Raw genomic sequence first — 19,100 nt, 5'->3', positions numbered from 1 at the left:
GGAGGACAGTGTTTGTTTGTTCAAGCCTCCTCTTCATGATTCTCATGTCAATGTGAAGCATTGCTTTATTAATACATAATTTTGTCTTTATATTACTTTGTATGATGAAAGAAGAGACTCAGAATTGACTTTCCCCCAGTTTTCAAAACAATATGTAGGAACTAGCACCTATTAAAGAATATAAGAAATTGTGAAATAATGTTAATTGCTAAGGATTTCAGAAATTTATACATTATATTGTACCTGTAGGGCTGGAGCGATAGCACAGCGGGTAGGGCATTTGCCTTGCACACGACCAACCAGTCTGACCCGAGTTTTATTCCTCTGCCTCTCTCAGAGAGCCCGGCAAGCTACCTAGAGTATCTCGCCCGCACAGCAAAGCCTGGCAAGCTACCCGTGATGTATTCGATGTGCCAAACACAATAACAACAAGTTACTGGGCCTGCTCAAGCAAATCAATGAACAACAGGAGGACAGAGACAGTGATTGTACCTGTAGCACTGTAACACTGTCCTCCTGTTGTTCATCGATTTGCTCAAACGTGCACTAGTAACATCTCCAATGTGAGTCTTGTAATTGCTGTTTTTGGCATATTGAATACACCACGGGCAACTTGCCAGGCTCTGCCATGCGGATGGGATACTCTCAGTAGCTTGCTGGGCTCTCTGAGAGGGACGGACGAATCGAACATGGGTCGTCCATGTGCAAGGCAAATGCCCTTCCCCCTGTGCTATTGCTCCAGCCCATATTGTACCTACTATGCCAAGATATTTTTATATTCAGAATGTATTGAATGCTACTATTACTGACTCATTTGTTTTCTAATGCACATGAAATCAGATTTCTACACGAATATTCTTAATTATAAATGTCATAAAAACTCTCAGTAGGCCCTAGACCTTTTGGAATTTGGTTGATGTGCTGCTTGGAAGAATATTGGATCCCACAAACTTTGTGTTACCGTCCTCAGCTAATAAAAAGAGATCTTTAGTGCAACTAATATTATGAAATTTAGAGAAACTGTGTGTGAGAATGTTGTAATCATTTTCACCTAATAAGGACTTATATTTTTACGAAATAAAGTAGCACTGTAGCACTGTCCTCCCGTTGTTCACCGAGTTGCTCGAGCAGGCACCAGTAATGTCTCCATTGTGAGACTTGTCACTGTTTTTGGCATATTGAATACACCACAAGGAGCTTGCCAGGCTCTGTCGTGTGGATGAGATACTCTAGGTAGCTTGCCGGGCTCTCTGAGAGGCACGGAGGAATTGAACCCTGGTTGGCCACGTGCAAGACAAACGCCTTACCCACTGTGCTATTGTTCCAGTCCACCAAATAAAGTATCTGGATAAAAATATTTGATCTGTATTTGAAGATTCCGTATATTATATGCTTATCATTTTCTGTTTAGCTAACATATAATGAGTGTAACCTCATCAGAATGGAACAAATAAGCCACTTAAATACTACATGTTAGATCAGTAGAAGGCTGAAGTCCTCAATATTGGCTTCCAAGTTATGAAGTATCAATAGCAAACACTCATTTTATTTCTCTAAAATAGTTTTTTGTATCTTCCAGTATAGATGAATGTTAAAGACTTAGATTCTGGTGTGACATGTAGATGTCTTTGCAAAGAATTCCTTTCAAGGATTACAGCCTCATAGAAGTAAATGTTATTTACATTTACATAGGTCATAATTGTTCAAGAAGTGAATTATTTTTGAGAATTTATTGTTTATGGACCCTGGTGCTGTGTAATCCCATCAACGGCCAAGATCCAGAGACTATAAATCCCAGCTCCCGGAAGCACTTATTATCTTATTATCTTATCATCTTATTATCTCACTCTTGCTTTGGACAAACTAGCAGGGTACCAAATGTAACTTGCCCACACGGCAGAGTCTGGCAAACTCCCCGTGGTGTACCCAATATGCCATATACCAGTAACAATGATGGATCTCATTCTCCTAACCCTGAAAGAGCCCTGAATATGGCACTTTTTAAAAAATTCTCAGGGCTAGGACGAAGGAGACGTTACTGGGGCCTGCTCGAGGCAATCAACGGACAACAGGATGGTCATGATTGTGATCGTGATTGTTTATGGGTATTATTTCAAATTATGTTCTTGTCAAATAAATATCAATTGTAGCTTCTTGAGTGTAATTTAAACTTTTTATGTAAGTATAAAATACAATGTAAAATTTAAAATATTTTCCTTTATGACATGCAAACACTTTACCTTACCTTATAAAATTTCCTCAGTTCTGTTATATCTTATAGTTTCTAGGTTAGAATTTCAGTATATATACATACATATACATATATATGTATATATGTGTGTTTATATATATATGTATATATATATATTCTTTCCTCAGTTACAAGTGGTTTCACAAGATTGTAAATTGTTCTTCCCAACTACGGTATGAGATTGGAGATAATAAAAGTACTCAGTGAATTTATTTAAATTCTTTTCCTCTTACTCATCTGTGTTGTGGAGAAAGACAAGACAAGAGAATAGATAGCATTGGATGCTAATGAAGAGCATTGTCCTTTGATTACAAAGTGTTGTCCTTTGATTACAAAACTCAAACTGCCAAGTAATGGGGGGGGGGTGTATGGGGAGAATGAAGAGGTGGACTGGTGATGACATAGGGCTGGTGGTGGAAAACTTGGACATTGAGGTGGTGGTGAGTTACAGTATGGTATGTATGTCGTTATTATAAATGTTAACACTGTTAACCAGGCTACTGAACCAATCATTTAAAATATTAAATATATATATATATATACATATATATATATATATCCTCTTCTTTTTGTTGTTGTCATTGCAATGTCTGGGATAGGAGCCACACACTTTGTTGTGTTCACATACACTTGAAGTTTTACTGGTGGCAGCCCAGAGTTCCCACTGGTAGTATTGGGACTCTCACTAACACTAAAGAATGTGAGAGAGTCCTAAAGATCAAACTTAGACCCATATATCTACCATGTTGACATTCTGTTTCTGAGTCATAACCCTGTAACCACCTGTACTTAAAACTGATATGTGACATATTCTCATTATAAATAAGCCATACAGTTATACAGTTACCACTTAAAAATTTTTCAGCAAGTTTTTAGTATCTAATCTTTTGGCTAACATAATTTATCCCTGTTAATATTTTATTCTGAAAATATTGATGAATGTAAAATACTACTATAAATTTAAAATACTACTATTTGGAGAATTTTGTTTTGTTTTGGGAAGCCACACCAAGCAGTCAGGGACAACTCCTGGCTCTATGCACAGGCCTTATTCCTGATGATTTTGGGAGACCATATGTGTCATGCTGGGGATCAAACTTGGAACTGCAGTGCTTAAGTCTTACCTGCTACACAAACATTTTGGTCCCTTATTTTGGAATTATGTAAACAAAAAAAAAGAAGTAAAATATTTTATATGCTTTTCTGAACAGAAACTTAAAGATAATTATTAAATTGATGCATTTCCTTCTTGAGTTTCATAAATATGTCCTATGTAAAACACAACATATTTATATGCAATTTGGCTTTACATATAGTCATATATGTGTACATGTACATGTGTCATATGTACATATGAAAATGATTGCTTTTTGATGTGTATATACTTAAACATCTGTATAGTTGAAAACACGTAAATTTACATATTCTCTTTAGATAGTTGTATGAATTTTTCATTATATTTCTGTAGTATCACAGTATCACTGTATCACTGTCATCCCTTAGTTCATCAATTTACTCGAGTGAGTACCAGTGTCGTCTCTTTTTGTCCCAGCCCTGAGATTTTAGCAGCCTCTCTTTACTCATCTTTTCCAACTATAGGAGACTCTTTCAGGGTCAGGGTAACGATACCCATTATAGTTACTGGTTTTGGCATATAGGACACGACATGGGTAGCTTGCCAGGCTCTGCCCATGATTTCTGTAGTATCATTCCACAAGTCCTTAGGGAATATTCATGCTTCTGTTTCCTCCTCCCCCCAACTCAATCAACTGGTTGGTAAACACATTTTTTTGGATCATGAAGAAACAATGAAACATGAGGAAGACTTTAAGCATAGTTCTTCATAGGATTTCCCTAGTGTATGCCACTTAGTCCTTAATCATTGAAATTATCTCAAGTAGTAGCTTGCTTCCTGAAACTTTTTAACTAAAAAATTTTTAGATAAGTATGTAGGGGTAGATTGAAAAGCTTTTTTGAATACTTGGGGTCTTAATTGACTTTAGCTTAAAATAACCCACATGTCAGAGTGGCATATTTTGGAATCTTATGTTCTCCTGTCTCAAAATATTTGGATGAAAGAGAAGGCCAACAATAATAAAAAGAAAAAGACAAGGTGAACTAATGAAGTGAGTTACATATATATACTAATAGGTACTGAAATAGTGATGCTTTGTTTATAGATGCAGATTTTCACAGCTCTTTAATGCCAGGTACATTTTGTTTAAATTTTACTTGCTTTTCTATGATTCTTTATAAAATTCTTACTGATATGTGGTCACTCTAAAGCAATTTTTTGAAAACATATATTTACTGTGTAATTATGATGACTTTTCCTATTTTCTACTCTAGTAAGATTTTTTTGTTCTTTCAGAATCTGCCCTTGAAGAAAATCCCATGCAAAGCCAGTGCACCCTCAGGCTCCTTTTTTGCCCGAGACAATACAGCAAATTTCTTATCCTGGTGCCGAGATTTAGGGGTAGATGAAACATGTCTATTTGAATCGGAAGGTTTGGGTATGTATTTCTTTTAGAATTCTAGCTGATGAAATGTTTGACATTTGTCAGAATTATTATCAAAACTTTAGATGTGTGATTTTAGTTCATAGATTGACAAATTTGAAAAAAGGTACAGTGTGTTATAAAGTTGAAGGTTTGTTGTAAATATGAGTGTCTTTGACAAAGAAAATGTATACCCTTTAAGTTTCGGTCCTTTTGTAATGAAAGAATTGAAATTTAGGCCACACTTTTGATTCTAGGATAAAATTAAGTATATATAATGCAAAATCAGTTTTGTTTTATCTTCTGACTGAATTTTATGAATCTACTTTCAGGCCATAGAGTGAATTTAGTATTTCCTTGGAAGATAGCATACATCATGTCACTTAGTCTTTTGCAATACTTAATACTGTAACAATTCAAACCAGGCTTTACCCCAGTACAAATCAAATATGAAGAAAATTGGATTTAAAGTTTCATTCTACTGAAATGCAACTGAGTTAAGAAAAGGGTACACAGGAGTGAAAACACATTAGTCCTTTTGCCTAAAGCATAAAAAAAAGATATTTACAATTTTGTATTCTAACCAACAGCATTTAAGTAAACTAAGCATTCTTTAGAGAGAACAAGTATACAAATTTCCTTTCAAAACAATCAGAATATCTTTTGCCTCAGGGCCACAAAATAATATTCCCCTGTGAATCTAGGAAATTGATGGTAATGGCTAAAATCTTGTTCTATTGGCTTAAATAAATTTTTATTTGTAATAACAGTGTGATATGAAAAATAATGCTTTCAAATTTCTGAGAAATCTCTCAACAGAGGCAGGAATAACATGAATTTATATTAGGAAAACATTTTCTAACTGAAGGAAAACAGAGTAATTGCACAATTGTATACTCTTGTATACAATTTGTGGATGCTCATTATAGTTTATGGGAACTCATTATATAAATGGGTTTGAGTATTATTAACCATTTTCTTGCATAAAAATAAAACAAATTTGGTAGATGATATGAGGATATGTTTATGTTCCTTTTTTTCATCCCATTGGTAATTTTATAACCAGGCTTTAATTCATGTTCATAGGGAACTGTAGAGTCAAGGGTTATATAAAAGGGAGTGTAGGAGAATAATTTGTAAAAACAAAAATAAAGATAAGTAAATATCTTTTTCTATCTCTCTATCAAATCTCATCACATGTAGTACTCTACACATATATAGATAAATAAAATCATAACTTAAAAATCTGCAATTTTTATAGAATTTTTTATAGGGAAACTGCTTTTTCCCCCTTAATTCACTTATTGTACAGGTTTTCATTAACAAATCATTACCCCCTAACCCCCAAGTGGTATCCTGGATTGCGATGAGCTGTGAACATAGATATGATCTTGTCTCAGTATTCCCACTGTCCTTAAGTTTCATTATTTCACTATTAAAACATTTCTCTAAAATTGAAAAAGGGTTCTCTCTCAAGTAAATATTATAATTCAAAATCTTAATGGTCATTAAGTACATATTATTTACTTTAATGGATTTTAAACCCACATTTAGAATATCAATAAGACCCAAATAACATTCATAATAATGATTTTGTATATAAATACACAGTTTGTAGAATATATACATTATGTCAAGAAGAATTTTGAGATGGCCTAGTTCATAACTGGCTTTAAAAAATAGCTGAATTTATTTGAAGAATCCAAGATAATTTATGTATGCCTATCAAGAATTTTGTTAAAGTCTTTGATTTTTATTATTCTATGATAACATTATGTTCATTAAAAAATTATTTGCAACAAAAGAAATGATCAAAGGCAACAGAACCTAAGGACTAGTCTACAGATCTGGGGGTTATGGGAGTTATTGGGAAGAGACCCTGAGACAATGATGTGGGAAGATGGAACATTGCATGCTTGAAACTCTTCATTACCAGAATTATAATTTACAGTTCTTCAAATAAAAGATAATAATAGGGCTTGAGAGATAGTACAGCAGATAGTACATACCTACTATGTACTATATATTATTTGTACAGATGTACAAATAGCTACACGTAAGTACAAATATGTATAAATAGTAATACAGTTGGCAAGATAGTATAGCACTGGCCTAGTATGTTGTTGACCCAGGTTTGATCTTTACAGCATTGTATAATTCCCTGAGCACTGCTAGGAATTATCACCAAACACAGAGCCAGGAGTAAGTCCTGAACACCCCTAAGTATGGCTCCAAAACAAAATAAAGAAAAAATTAAGAATAATTTTAAAATAAATAACATACACTTACTGATCCAAGAAAGTTTAATAAGACTTACTTATTAAATAAGTGTCTACTGTGATGCATAATAAAGCTTATGAAGATTAGGGGGAAAAGAGTCAATATTACAGCATTGATTTTACTATTATTAAAAAATAAAACAGCTGTACCCTTCTCTATTGCTGATAATAAATTAAGAGAACAATGAGTAATTCTATGTTCCCAAGTGGAAAACTTTTTCCTTCTATTTTCTTATTATTCACCTTGGGGAGGAAGCAATGCAGCCACTGCTGATGGCCTTGGACTCTGTACTTGCAGAATTGACTTTCTCACAACAATAACTCTGTGTACTCTGCTTGATGTCTTTTAACACTACTATTGAAAGAGAATTTAGGGCAAGTTTCTTTTTCTTTTTTTCCTGACTCAAGATTTCATTTCAGTAGAATACAAGATGAAGAGCATCCTTTGTGTCTTTGTGTTCTGAACAGCAAATACAATGAAAAGATGCTCTGATGAAGGGAAAAATCTGTTTGAGTGAATGATAAAGTAGATCCCTGTGCTGTCTGTGTATCAAGAGAGGCTTCTGTCGTTTGATGTTCAAAGGTCTTTGCCTACATAAAACATTCTTATCTTTGTGACAACCGAAATGCTACCCTCTGTTGCAGCGCGCTTTTTTATTTTGTGCAATTATTTGTGAGAGGATCTTGATTCACAACTCACTCAACATGTTCCTTTTCCACAGCAGCTAATGACAAGGAATCTCAGTGGGTGGGGTTGGAAAGGTGTTGTAGGGAGGAACTATAAACTGTGCAATACTATTGGTTCCATAAACTTCATTCATTCGTTCTTCAATTTTTCTAATCTTGGCAGGTAGTGTTCTGTGCCACATGATACAGTAATAAAGTCTGCAGCTTCTTTTCTATTAATTTCTCAAGAAATATTTTTTTCTGTAAATGTCATTCTTCGATCATATATTTACTAGTATCCCAAATAGTGTTTCAAAAATAAGCCAAAGTAAACAAAAGCAGACAAAGGTCATCAAAGATGTTTTCCTCCAAGGCAACAAAAATCCAATAAAAATATTAAAATGCTAGCTGCCTTAGTAACAAGATAAATGCAAATTAAACAATAAAATAAGCAAAGTCTTAAGATTATTTAGTGTAAGGAATAAGTATACAGTCTTTTTTGTTCAGTTTGTAGAGAAATTTTTAAAAGACTTTATGTGTTTTGAAAACAGAAAATTGCCGTTCTATGCCAGAAGCCTCAGAAGTATTTATTCTTTTGTCAAGTTCTGTTTTTCAAAACTTGCCCAAACATAGAAAATAAAAAGAAATAGGCACTAAAAGGCTGCTGCAATATTTTATGGTAAAAAGGTAAAGGTAAAGGCCCTCCCGTTGATCATCGATTTGCTCGAGCGGGCCCAGTAACGTCTCCATTGGAGACTTTGTTGTTACTGTGTTTGGCATATCAAATACTCTCGGTAGCTTGCCGGGCTCTCCGAGAGGGGCGGAGGAATCGAACTCGGGTCGGCCATGTTGGCTGCGTGCAAGGCAAATGCCCTTCCGCTGTGCTATCGCTCCAGCCCAAAGCCAGACTCAAGTTCCATATTTCATGGTGGTAAAACTATATGGAAGTGAACTGAATCTATAATATCTGGCGGAAACTTATGCAAATTATAATCATCCATAGATACAAACCCAAAATATTAATATTCTTCAAACTTTTTAAGTATATGGGAAAATTATGATACACTATGATATCAAGCATTTTTATGTCTAATATAACCATAAAGTATTCAAGTTTAAAAGAAAAGATATAACAATGCTATGACTAATAAGATTTTCTTCTTTAATAGTGTATTAATAAACATTAGCTGGTAACCTAGGTATGTGTGTAACTCCAAAAATAAGCTGCTGTATCTATATGAAGATATTTCCATAAGGTGTTAAGTGATAACTTTTATGCATTAGTGTATTAAGTGATATTATGGAATTACAGTAATTGTGGAATTTATACTTCTGTAGGAATAGGTAATATACTCTTTTGTGGATATATTTTAACCTCAAAGTTATACATGTAATTGGGGCTGGAGTGATAGCACAGTGGGTAGGGCGTTTGCCTTGCATGTGGCCGACCCGGGTTCGATTCCCAGCATCCCATATGGTCCCCTGAGCACGGCCAGGAGTAATTCCTGAGTGCATTAACCAGGAGTAACCCCTGTGCAGCGTTCGGTGTGACCCAAAAAGCAAAAAAAATCCCAAACAAACAAGTGATACATGTAATTTTCACTCATCATCCCTTCTGTTCAAACCATAATGATAATTAAGTAACCAAAGAATATATTTTATGAATCTTAATTGTTAATTATAATTAGTTCCTATGTCCTTAAAAATATTTATGATTATTTTGTAGGTTGAAAAAGTGACTGTTTTCTTAGGTTTAATAGTATGTAATTGATTAGTCTTAAAACATTTCTTCAGTAACTATTTTTAGGGGGGCTGACTAGATAGTACAGCAGGTAGGGCTCTTGCCTTGCACATGGCAGACCCATGTTTTTTAGCCAGCATCTCATATGGTCCCCTGAGCAAGCACTGCCAGGAGTAATTCCCGAGCACAGAGCTAGGAGTAACCCCTGAGCATCACCAGGTATGGCTCCCAAATGGAATAACAACAACAAAAGTAACAACTACAAAACCCAACTATTTTTAGAGAAACAAAATTTGCCAGAAATTTGGCCTCTATTTTAAATTTTAATTTATGAGCCCTAAAACTAATATATTTAAATTTATTTGTTCCAACATTTTAAAAGAAGTTCCTTTAAATAGCTGATATTTTGTATAGGGGGATTATTTTTTATAATTTCATCACTTATTTATAAATTGTCAAGTTAATTTTTTCTGAATCTTATTATTTTGCTTTGTTTATATATATTCTGGTAGTCTAGAAGACAATTTTTAAAAGGATGGGGGAATACTATTAAAGTGCACACTTTTTGCTTGCTGTAATTGTGTCAATATCATTATATTATTGGATGATTATAGGATTTGGAATCCAGTGACTATTCTTCATCTATTTCTCTGAAAAAGAATCTACTCAGCAAGAAAAGGGTTTGCTATTTGCTGTGCTAGCATGCAAATGTGTGTGATTTATTTTTATTTTCTGTGTTTTTGTTTGCTGTGTGGCACTGTTTTATTTTTATGCATGTCTCTGATAAACAGATTTACAAAATTATTTACTTTATTGGACATCGATCAAGCATTAATCTACTTGTAATATGTTTTTAATGTTGCACAAAAAGTAAAAGAATGTGTGTGGAATTGTAAATGTTGTTTCCATTTCATATATTAAAGTCATCTGTTGAATTAGAAAAAAAACTGTGCTTGCATTTTAATATTTGATAAATCATTCTTTTTGTTTTGTTGTCATATTTAAGACTGGAAGAGTATTTTTATGGAAGAATGCATTTTACTTTTTTTAGTATTAATGTAGAATAACAACTTCAAGTTTCTATTTTAGATCTAGGTTATTAATGTTCTCTATTTCTTCTCCAAGAACAATTATTTTTTACTTTGAATTTTATAAATGTTTAATTTTGTAAAGCCCTGATTTTATCAGCATCTGAATGTTTTTTACTCTCAGTTCTTTGCCCTAAACTAAAGAATCTATCAGAAAGTTCATTATGGAATATGATTTAGAGAACCAAACATCTCCAGAGAATGACACATATATCAAAAACTGATAAAGTTAAGGTCACACTAATAAAGTGGGTATTTCTGAAATTTTCTTAGATCAAATTTTACTTAATGTTTTCAGTAAATAATGGCTCACACTTATTAATGATAGATAGGCAGGGCAAATATGCACTATACCCAGTGTCCAAACAATAATCTTTTTATAAATGCAGTTTTCAGACCTAAAGAATAAATAACTTGACTAAATTTGTACTATTTCTCTGTCTCTGCTAGGATTTGAAGTGTCAATTATCTTTAAAGTTATATAAAATGTTATATAAAATAACCTCCATGTTATATAAAATGCTCTGTGTTATTTGAGTTCACTTTTGATGTTCATATAATTACTTCAACAGAAAATGAAAATAGTATAAATATAAAGGCAAATTAAAAATATCCAGCCTCTTAACTAACTACTATTTTGATTGGTACTGATTTAATCCATTACTTTGATGTAAGTCAATATCAATATTTAATATTTTAACAAAACAGACTTGGGAATTGTGACTGGTATTCATGTGATAATCACAACACTGATTGATAAAGTACTACTAAGACTTTCATGCAGAGCCATCACTTCCAGAACTTGCTTAGACATAGATTCTGATCCATAGGATCAAATCATGTACATTTTTCTCAGACTCCCAGGTGATGCTAAAGCTGCTTGTTTGTGGTCAACACTCAAGAAGCAAGTTGCACTTAACTGAGCGTTTACTATATACCAAGCTTGCCATAAAATTGCCTTTTAAGGAAGAAGCCACAAAAGTAAGACAACTGTTTGAGAAATGAGAAAATTATGCAGGTTGGCCAGGAGATACAGTAAGATGGAATCCAGTTATGACTTCTAGTTTACTGTATTTCCTAAAATACCTCTATTCCTGCACATGAGAATCTGCCACTTACTTTCGAAAGGTAAGCAGCCACCCATTTATGATTCTTTTTGAAGCTAAACAGTATTCCACTATAAAAGCCTTTCCACATATTATTCCTAAAGAGAAATATAAAAACTAATTTTCTTCAAAACCAGAACAGATATTATGGTTTCTAATGTAGGAAAATTAAATGGAAAACCCCATGTTTCAAGCTTGCTTTCTTTTTTTTTTAATATTTTGTCCATCTGTTAAAACTTAATATACTTAGTCAAAATATACATTTTTGGTCTAATATATTTTATCCTTGCAGATTCTGTGACATTGGAATTCTATCCCTTGCTTTTTTAGTGAAGATCTTATTTTCTATTCCTGGCGCTAGCAGCATTCCATTTGACATTTGATGCCCAGGAGATTTTAATAGAATCTAGGTTATAAGATTGAGTCTCTTGCCACATATTTTTGAATAGGGATCTGTGTCAGTTTTCCCAGAGGTTTTCTGCATTAGACGTTTTTCTTTGGATGATTTTGCTTACTTACAAAGAAGGCTACAATGATAAAACCTTTTTGCATAACAGTTGCCATTGACTAGAAGGTTTTCATGTTTGTTTTAAAGGGCACTTCTTCAGAGGAAAGAAAGCAGTAGTCTCCTAAGCTTCCCTAACTTAAAGCAAACCACCATACTGATGTTACAATGCCAGAATTCAGAAAAAGAAATGTTTTCTGTAATAAACATCATTATTAGTAGAAGATGCTTTATATTTTTGAAAAGATAAAACAGTACATACCTTTGAAATAAATATTACATTAACTTAATACAAATCAATGTACTTTAGTTCAGATATGTTATGCTATAAATTGTCTTGGTAATCCTGACAAACGCATGCATTTATTCTTATAAAATACATAATCAACTTAGATGTTTTGGTGAAAATGAAATCACAAATATTCTTTTCTGATGCAGAGGAAGTTTTAAAAAAGTTTTGGTATTCCACAAAATGATACTGCTGAAGTAATTTGATTCTTAGATTTATATTTTCCAAAGTCATAATAATAGTATATATCTGATTTAAATTTGCCTTTATAAACTAAATGGATTTATTTAGAGATTAACTGATACAATTTACATGATAGAGTATTCACAATGCACTTACTATAAATAGAAACACTCTAAATTATATATATACAACAGTAATTTTATTTTTCAAAATTACCTTTACTATTTAGTATAGTGAATGATGCATAATGTATAGTACTTATAATATATAATATAAAGTACTTATAGAAAAAAGTAAGTGAATCAGTATTGAGTAATGCAAATAAAATTAATTTTACAGAAGAAGTTTTTTTTTTCTTTTTGGCGGGGTGGGGGATGGGTATACCCAGTGGTTCTCAGGGTTTACTTCTGGCTCTGCACTCAGGAATCACTGCTGGTGGGCTCAGAGGACCATATAACCTCCTGGGATCAATCCTGGGTCAGCTGTGTGCAAGGCAAATGCCCTGTGTGCAGTGCCCTCACCCAAATAATTTATAACAATAACAACGAAGCACAACCATAATAAAAGAAACTTTAGGCTAGTCTTTTCTAGGCACCTGTACTGAGCTAATAATAATAAATATCATTTTAATCTTCACAAAAATACATTGTTAATTCTATACTGTTGTTTTCTTTCAGAAAATAGAAATGTTTAATTTTATATTTTATCTTCTCTCCAAACAGCAGCAATAATGATTAGAGAGAATATTCCACACCAGATCATTGTGCCTCAAATCCCCTGGCCAGTGTACTCTTTACATCTGTTAACTTCAGCTTTTAACTTGCCATAATGCAAAAACCAAAAACCTCTTAGGTATACTATAAATATTATTTCAAGTCCTGGGAATTAAATTTTATAGGTATAAATATCATCTCTTATAGTAAGTGAACATTTTTCATAATTTAAATTCTTACCGTATCTGAATATAATAGGTAAGTTTTTAGTCTTTAGTTTGTTGCTGCACTCACTTGTCAGCATGTAATTGCCATTATTAGAACATTTGCTTCAAGGTATTGTAGGCATTGTATTATATTAGCTATTTCTAAAGATTCCTCTCTTTTATTGATTAATTGTTGCTAGATTGATTTTAGATTGATTTATTTTCTGTCTGCTGTGGGCCAAGAAGGCAAAGGAAAGAAGTAGAGAAAGAAGGAAGGGGAGTAAGAGGGATGGAAGAAGGAAAGAAGGAAGGAAGGAATGACAGATACAGGCATGAAAGAAAATAATAGTCATATTTAAAGCAATTTTAATGATTAGTAAAAGATAATGCTTCAGAGAAAACTGGAAAGTAGAAATACTTTTATATTAGCATTTTGAAAAAAACATGTCAGGAAAATTTTATTTTTAAATTTCAGATAGGTTGGTCCTATTTAGACATAAAATGGAGAATATACAATAACTTCTCAGTTTTCCAAATTGGTTTTCTGAGTCCATGATAAATATGACACAAGTTTTGTTACACAAAAACTCTTTTAAATTAATAACCCAGTTGAAGAAGCAAAGATATACATACAAAGAAAGATAAACATATATAGTGGCAGTGCATCTAGACATCACAGTATATTTCCTTTAAAAATTATTTTTTTTAGTTTAGAATGGATTATGCTTTCCATAAAATTTTTATTTTTAGTGTTTTAACAAAAAAAATTGCTCATAATTAAAAATATGTCAGAAAACTGATTATAGAATCATCATTATTTTCAGGCACGGTACTTGATAGCCAGTTTTTTACTGTGTATTGAAAAAATTGTTTAATTTACTAATGATTTTCATATTTTCATACTATTTTTATTGAGAAATGCATAATAATATCTCAGAGACTTCAAGAGCTTTAGCAATTTGTTTCACATTGCTTTTACCAAGATGAGGGTATTAACAAGACTTTAAAAGTCTTTATCATCTTTGGGCTGGAGCAGTAGCACAGCCAGTAGGGCCTTGCACATGCCAACCCAAGTTCAATTCTCAGCTTCCTATATGGTCCCCTAAGCACCAGGAGTAATTCCTGAGAATTACTCAGAGCCAGGAGGAACCCCTAAGCATCTCTGGGTGTGACCCAAAAAGCAAAATAAAATAAAATAAAAATAAAAGTCTTTATCATCTTGACTTTCATGTAGTTCCTTTTATCTCTTAAAATTCCTCTTTGTAGAGCTGGAGAGATAGTATAGTGGGTAAGGTGCTTGCTTTACATACAACTGACCTCTGCTAAATCCCCAAGATCACATATGGCCCTCTGAACTCTGCCAGGAGTGATCCTTGCACACCCCTTGACATGAAAGCAAAGAAAAGCAAATAAACAAAAATTCTTTTGCTATTTTGTACAATAGACTGGAATACTTTCACTTGCTCTCTTCTATATTGTGTTGTCAACTTTTGTTTGAAATTGATACCTATGCGATATCATAGTTCACTTATATTATATTGAATTAAAGGTGATTTAATACATCAAAATGATAAATTTATACCATTGTAGCCAGAGGCAACTAGTGGTGGATTTAAAATTGGATGTAGCAACAATCTTTATAGTAAGTCACTTTAATTCGAAGTAATTTTAGACTTCCCCAAATAAAGTTTAATGATAATCTATTATTGGATTGCTAAAACTTAACTTTGTGTTATTGTAATTGTGTTATTCATATTTTTCACAATTACATTCTGATTAAAAATTCCTGATAGGACTATAAATTATTTTAAAAGCTGAAAGATGATATACAATAGAAAATAAATTTGTTTTTGTTTAAAGACAGTAAAGTCATATATATTTACATTTCAGATAAATGTATTTTTCTGCCCTAAATGTATCTTTCTCTTAACAATACACTCTCCTCTCTGGGGCTGGAGCAATAGCACAGCGGGTAGGGCATTTGCTTTGCACGTGGCCTGGCCAACCCAGGTTCAATTCCCAGCATCCCATATGGTCCCCTGAGCACTGCCAGGAGTAATTCCTCAGTGCAGAGTCAGGAGTAATCCCTGTGCATTGCTGGGTGTGATGCAAAAAAAAAAAAAATACACTTCTTATAAATTCCAGTCTGGTGTTAGTGAATCAAATATTGGCACTATTGTAAACTATGGAGATAAATTATATTAAGGTAATAGAATAATGCTGATAAAATATAAAATTCTAAATTTAAGAATGAAAAACATTTTGGTAGTTCAAAAGATTTTTTATTTTTAGTGTTTTAACTTGGTTTAAAATAGTCACTATGTTACTTTTATTATATCAAAATATTAATGAATCTTTGTAGCACTGTAGTACTGTCCTCCCGTTGTTTGTCGATTTGCTTGAGCGGGCCCAGTAACATCTCCATTATGAGACTTGCTGTTACTGTGTTTGGCATATCGAATATGTCATGGGTAGCTTGCCAGGTTTTGCCATGCGGGCGAGATACTCTAGGTAGCTTGCCACATTTAACCTTATATTTTAAGGTCTCATTTGATATCTTGATAGGATAATGAAGATGGTGGGTAATTTTTATTCTTATTTGTTGTAATTTTTATATTAAAATCATTGATGAGTGTAGAGTAAAACTTTCTATTTTATTTATTTTAAACTCCATTTTTAGCTCTATAGTTTTCTGTATGATTTATGTTTTTTAGTATCTATATTCATATTAAAGTAAGATTGCATTTATAATCTTTTTCTCATTGATTTAAACTAAGTGCAGAAGATGATTATGGGTTTAGATTACTGAGGTTAAGATTTCTTGAGAAGGACATTAGGCAGAGTTTGGAAACTGCTTTAATTCTTCAGTAGATTTCAAAATAGCAAAACAGAAAGGTGTCTTGTAATGTCAGTGTGAGTACTAGCTTATTTACAGGGAGTTTTAGGATGAGGCATCATTTCAGGTGTGTTCATACTGAGGTGGTTTACAGTCCATTCAGTTATATACTTTTGCCTTGTCTTTCAGTTCTCCACAAGCAACCTAGAGAAGTGTGTCTCTGTTTGCTAGAGCTTGGCAGAATTGCAGCCAGGTAAGTGTCAAGTACTCTCATTGTGTCAATATATGGAACATCTGAATATCCAAACAACTAATTGACTTTTCATATTCATCATAACTGGGGCATTGAGAGTTTCTGACAGTGTTAGGAATCCCAAAGAATTCAAATAAAGATATAAATGTTGAAGAAGTCTTGATGCAGAATTAAAATTCACAATTATATTTTTTCCACATCAAGATCTATATATATTTTTTGGAGTTGAGATCATATTAACCAGAAATATGTGAGAGCTCACTCTAGATAAAAATTAGTAAAGAGCACACAGAAAGAGGGTGAGGAACTCGCTTTACATGTGACTTAACCCAGTTTGACCCACAGCACCGCTTATGGTTCCCCCTAAGTAGCCTAAGTGATCCCTGAACAGTGAGAAGTAAGCTCTGAATGCAGCAATGTGTGATCCCCACCTAAAAACTTCTCCAAGAGAAGTTAATTCTAAAAAAAAATCAAAGAAAGTTCACGTAAATAGAAAGTATACATATCAATGAATTAGCCAAACTGATATAAAATGTGCTGCCAGTAAATAGACCTTTAATATTGTTTAATCAGCAATAACCCCGAGGCCTTTAAACTGTCACAGCCAACATAGTCTTAACAAACTATATCAGCCATAAATTCAACTTCACGACACTAATTGCCCACAAGAAAAATTGGGATAATTAAAAGGTATCAAATTACATATGACTGACTCTATTCAACAAGGCATAGGAAAAATTTGAGACCATTGGAGATTTCTCTCCCACACCATTCTCAGATATTATGTGAAGGCCTCTTAAGGGGAACACCTGAGTCTAATCCATCTATTCTTCAGACACACAGTTCACACATCTAGCATCACCCCTCTTCAGCGCTGCACGATTTTGGTGTTCTGTGTGAAAGAAAGACCAAGGAACCTGTTATTCTAGGATTCTGCCAAGTCACTCCCTCTCTCCCCCTTTTATCCCTAAGTATTGGGACTGCTGGTTTGCAGGGATCCAACTGCTATCCCAGTTAAAAATATAGAGGTTGGAGGAGCACATAAAATAAGATCTCAGCACAGGAGTTGCTGCTAGGGTAAAATTTTGAGACATAGATGGTCAAACATGGTTTCCAGCTTCTTGCTCACAGACCAGTGCTCATCCATAGACATTTCCTGATGGCTCTTTAAAAAGTTATTACTACTAAATATATAGTATATCTGGATCATGTAGCTATAAGATTATAAGTGTCGATGTAAAAGTGCTAATTCTAAATCTATATAAATCTAAGTGGTTTTTGTTTCATACTAGTCTGAAGAACTATTCTATATTCTCTGATCCACGAGTGTAAAGGGTTGAAAGCTACTGCTTTTGAGTTTTTGCTTAACAGAAGTTTTGACAAAAAACATTTTTCATTGTTTGCAATATTCCAAAATTACAGGTTTCATTTTATTGCTTAAATAATATTAAGATTGCAAACTAGATAAGCAACATGATCCTGATATATGTGATAGAAAAGTAAAGAGAAATAAATTGTACTATCTCCACAACAGGTTTGGTTGTTATTTTCCTCTTATTTAATTGATTTTTATGTTTCTGAACTTCTTGTTTGTAATTTTACTTTTTAAGTGCCTGAATACTCTAATTAGGAATCTCACTGCACTGAGCATATTGATTGACTGAGTCATCAAAGAAGAATTTATGCTACACAATAATAGTATTCCTTTAAGAATCATTTTTCATTCATCTCTCCAGCTGGCTTAAATTGTTCCTTGTGAGAGTGTATTATTTGGTTTGCTAAAGAATTGCTTAGTGAAAGGAAATTTAGTAGCCTTGTCAAATTGTGATTCTTGTTTGTTTCATTTTTAATAAACCAATTAATTGAGATGTGATTGACGTACTTGATATACAAGTTGCAGGCAGCAACTTGTTCAACTAGGATATAAATACACGGTCACGGTCACGGTTCTCCCGTTGTTCATCGATTTGCTCAAGCAGGCCCAGTACGCATGGCAGAGCCTGGCAAGCTACCCATGACGTATTCGATATGCCAAACACAGTAACAGTAACATAAATACACATCTGCTAATATTATGTCATATGTCATAAACACATTCATTATCTTCAAAAGTTGTCTTTGATCTTATCATCTTCCTCATCAACATTAAAAAGAATAAATTATACACTTCTGATCACACTTACGACCTCATGAGCTGCTACTGAATCACATTATCAAAAAATTTGTTCCATAAATATGAAAATGTTAAATGAAAGCTTAGATTGCAATTTCCAATTTAAAAATTTTGATTGGTTTTTATTTCCTTTCTCTAGTTGTGAGTAGATATGTACACTAACATGGCAAAAAAAAATATCCTCAGATTGTTACTGCATTTGTATATTATTCTTGTATGACGTATAAAGTTAAATTATTAAATAGCAGCTGGATAGATCAAACATTTAAATATGTGTCTTTATTTTTAAACTTAATGGAAGTTTAATTATGTT

At 33.1% G+C, this 19,100-nt stretch overlaps 1 protein-coding gene across 2 annotated transcripts in view; it reads left to right on the top strand.

Annotated features, from left to right (window-relative positions):
* Nucleotides 1–19,100, top strand: part of GAS2 (growth arrest specific 2) — a 137,408-nt gene that overhangs the window by 53,007 nt on the left and 65,301 nt on the right. For both annotated transcript variants that reach the window (XM_056135800.1, XM_056135808.1), the window contains 2 exons: nucleotides 4,623–4,764; nucleotides 16,551–16,614. In XM_056135800.1, coding sequence (XP_055991775.1) covers nucleotides 4,623–4,764; nucleotides 16,551–16,614 — 206 coding nt within the window. The remainder of the gene's footprint in view (nucleotides 1–4,622; nucleotides 4,765–16,550; nucleotides 16,615–19,100) is intronic.

The sequence above is a fragment of the Sorex fumeus genome, unplaced genomic scaffold (assembly GCF_029834395.1).
Source record: "Sorex fumeus unplaced genomic scaffold, SorFum_2.1 ptg000007l, whole genome shotgun sequence".
Lineage (NCBI taxonomy): Eukaryota > Metazoa > Chordata > Mammalia > Eulipotyphla > Soricidae > Sorex > Sorex fumeus.
Note: the sequence above shows the minus strand (reverse complement) of the source record. Positions and strands in the feature narration are given on the sequence as shown.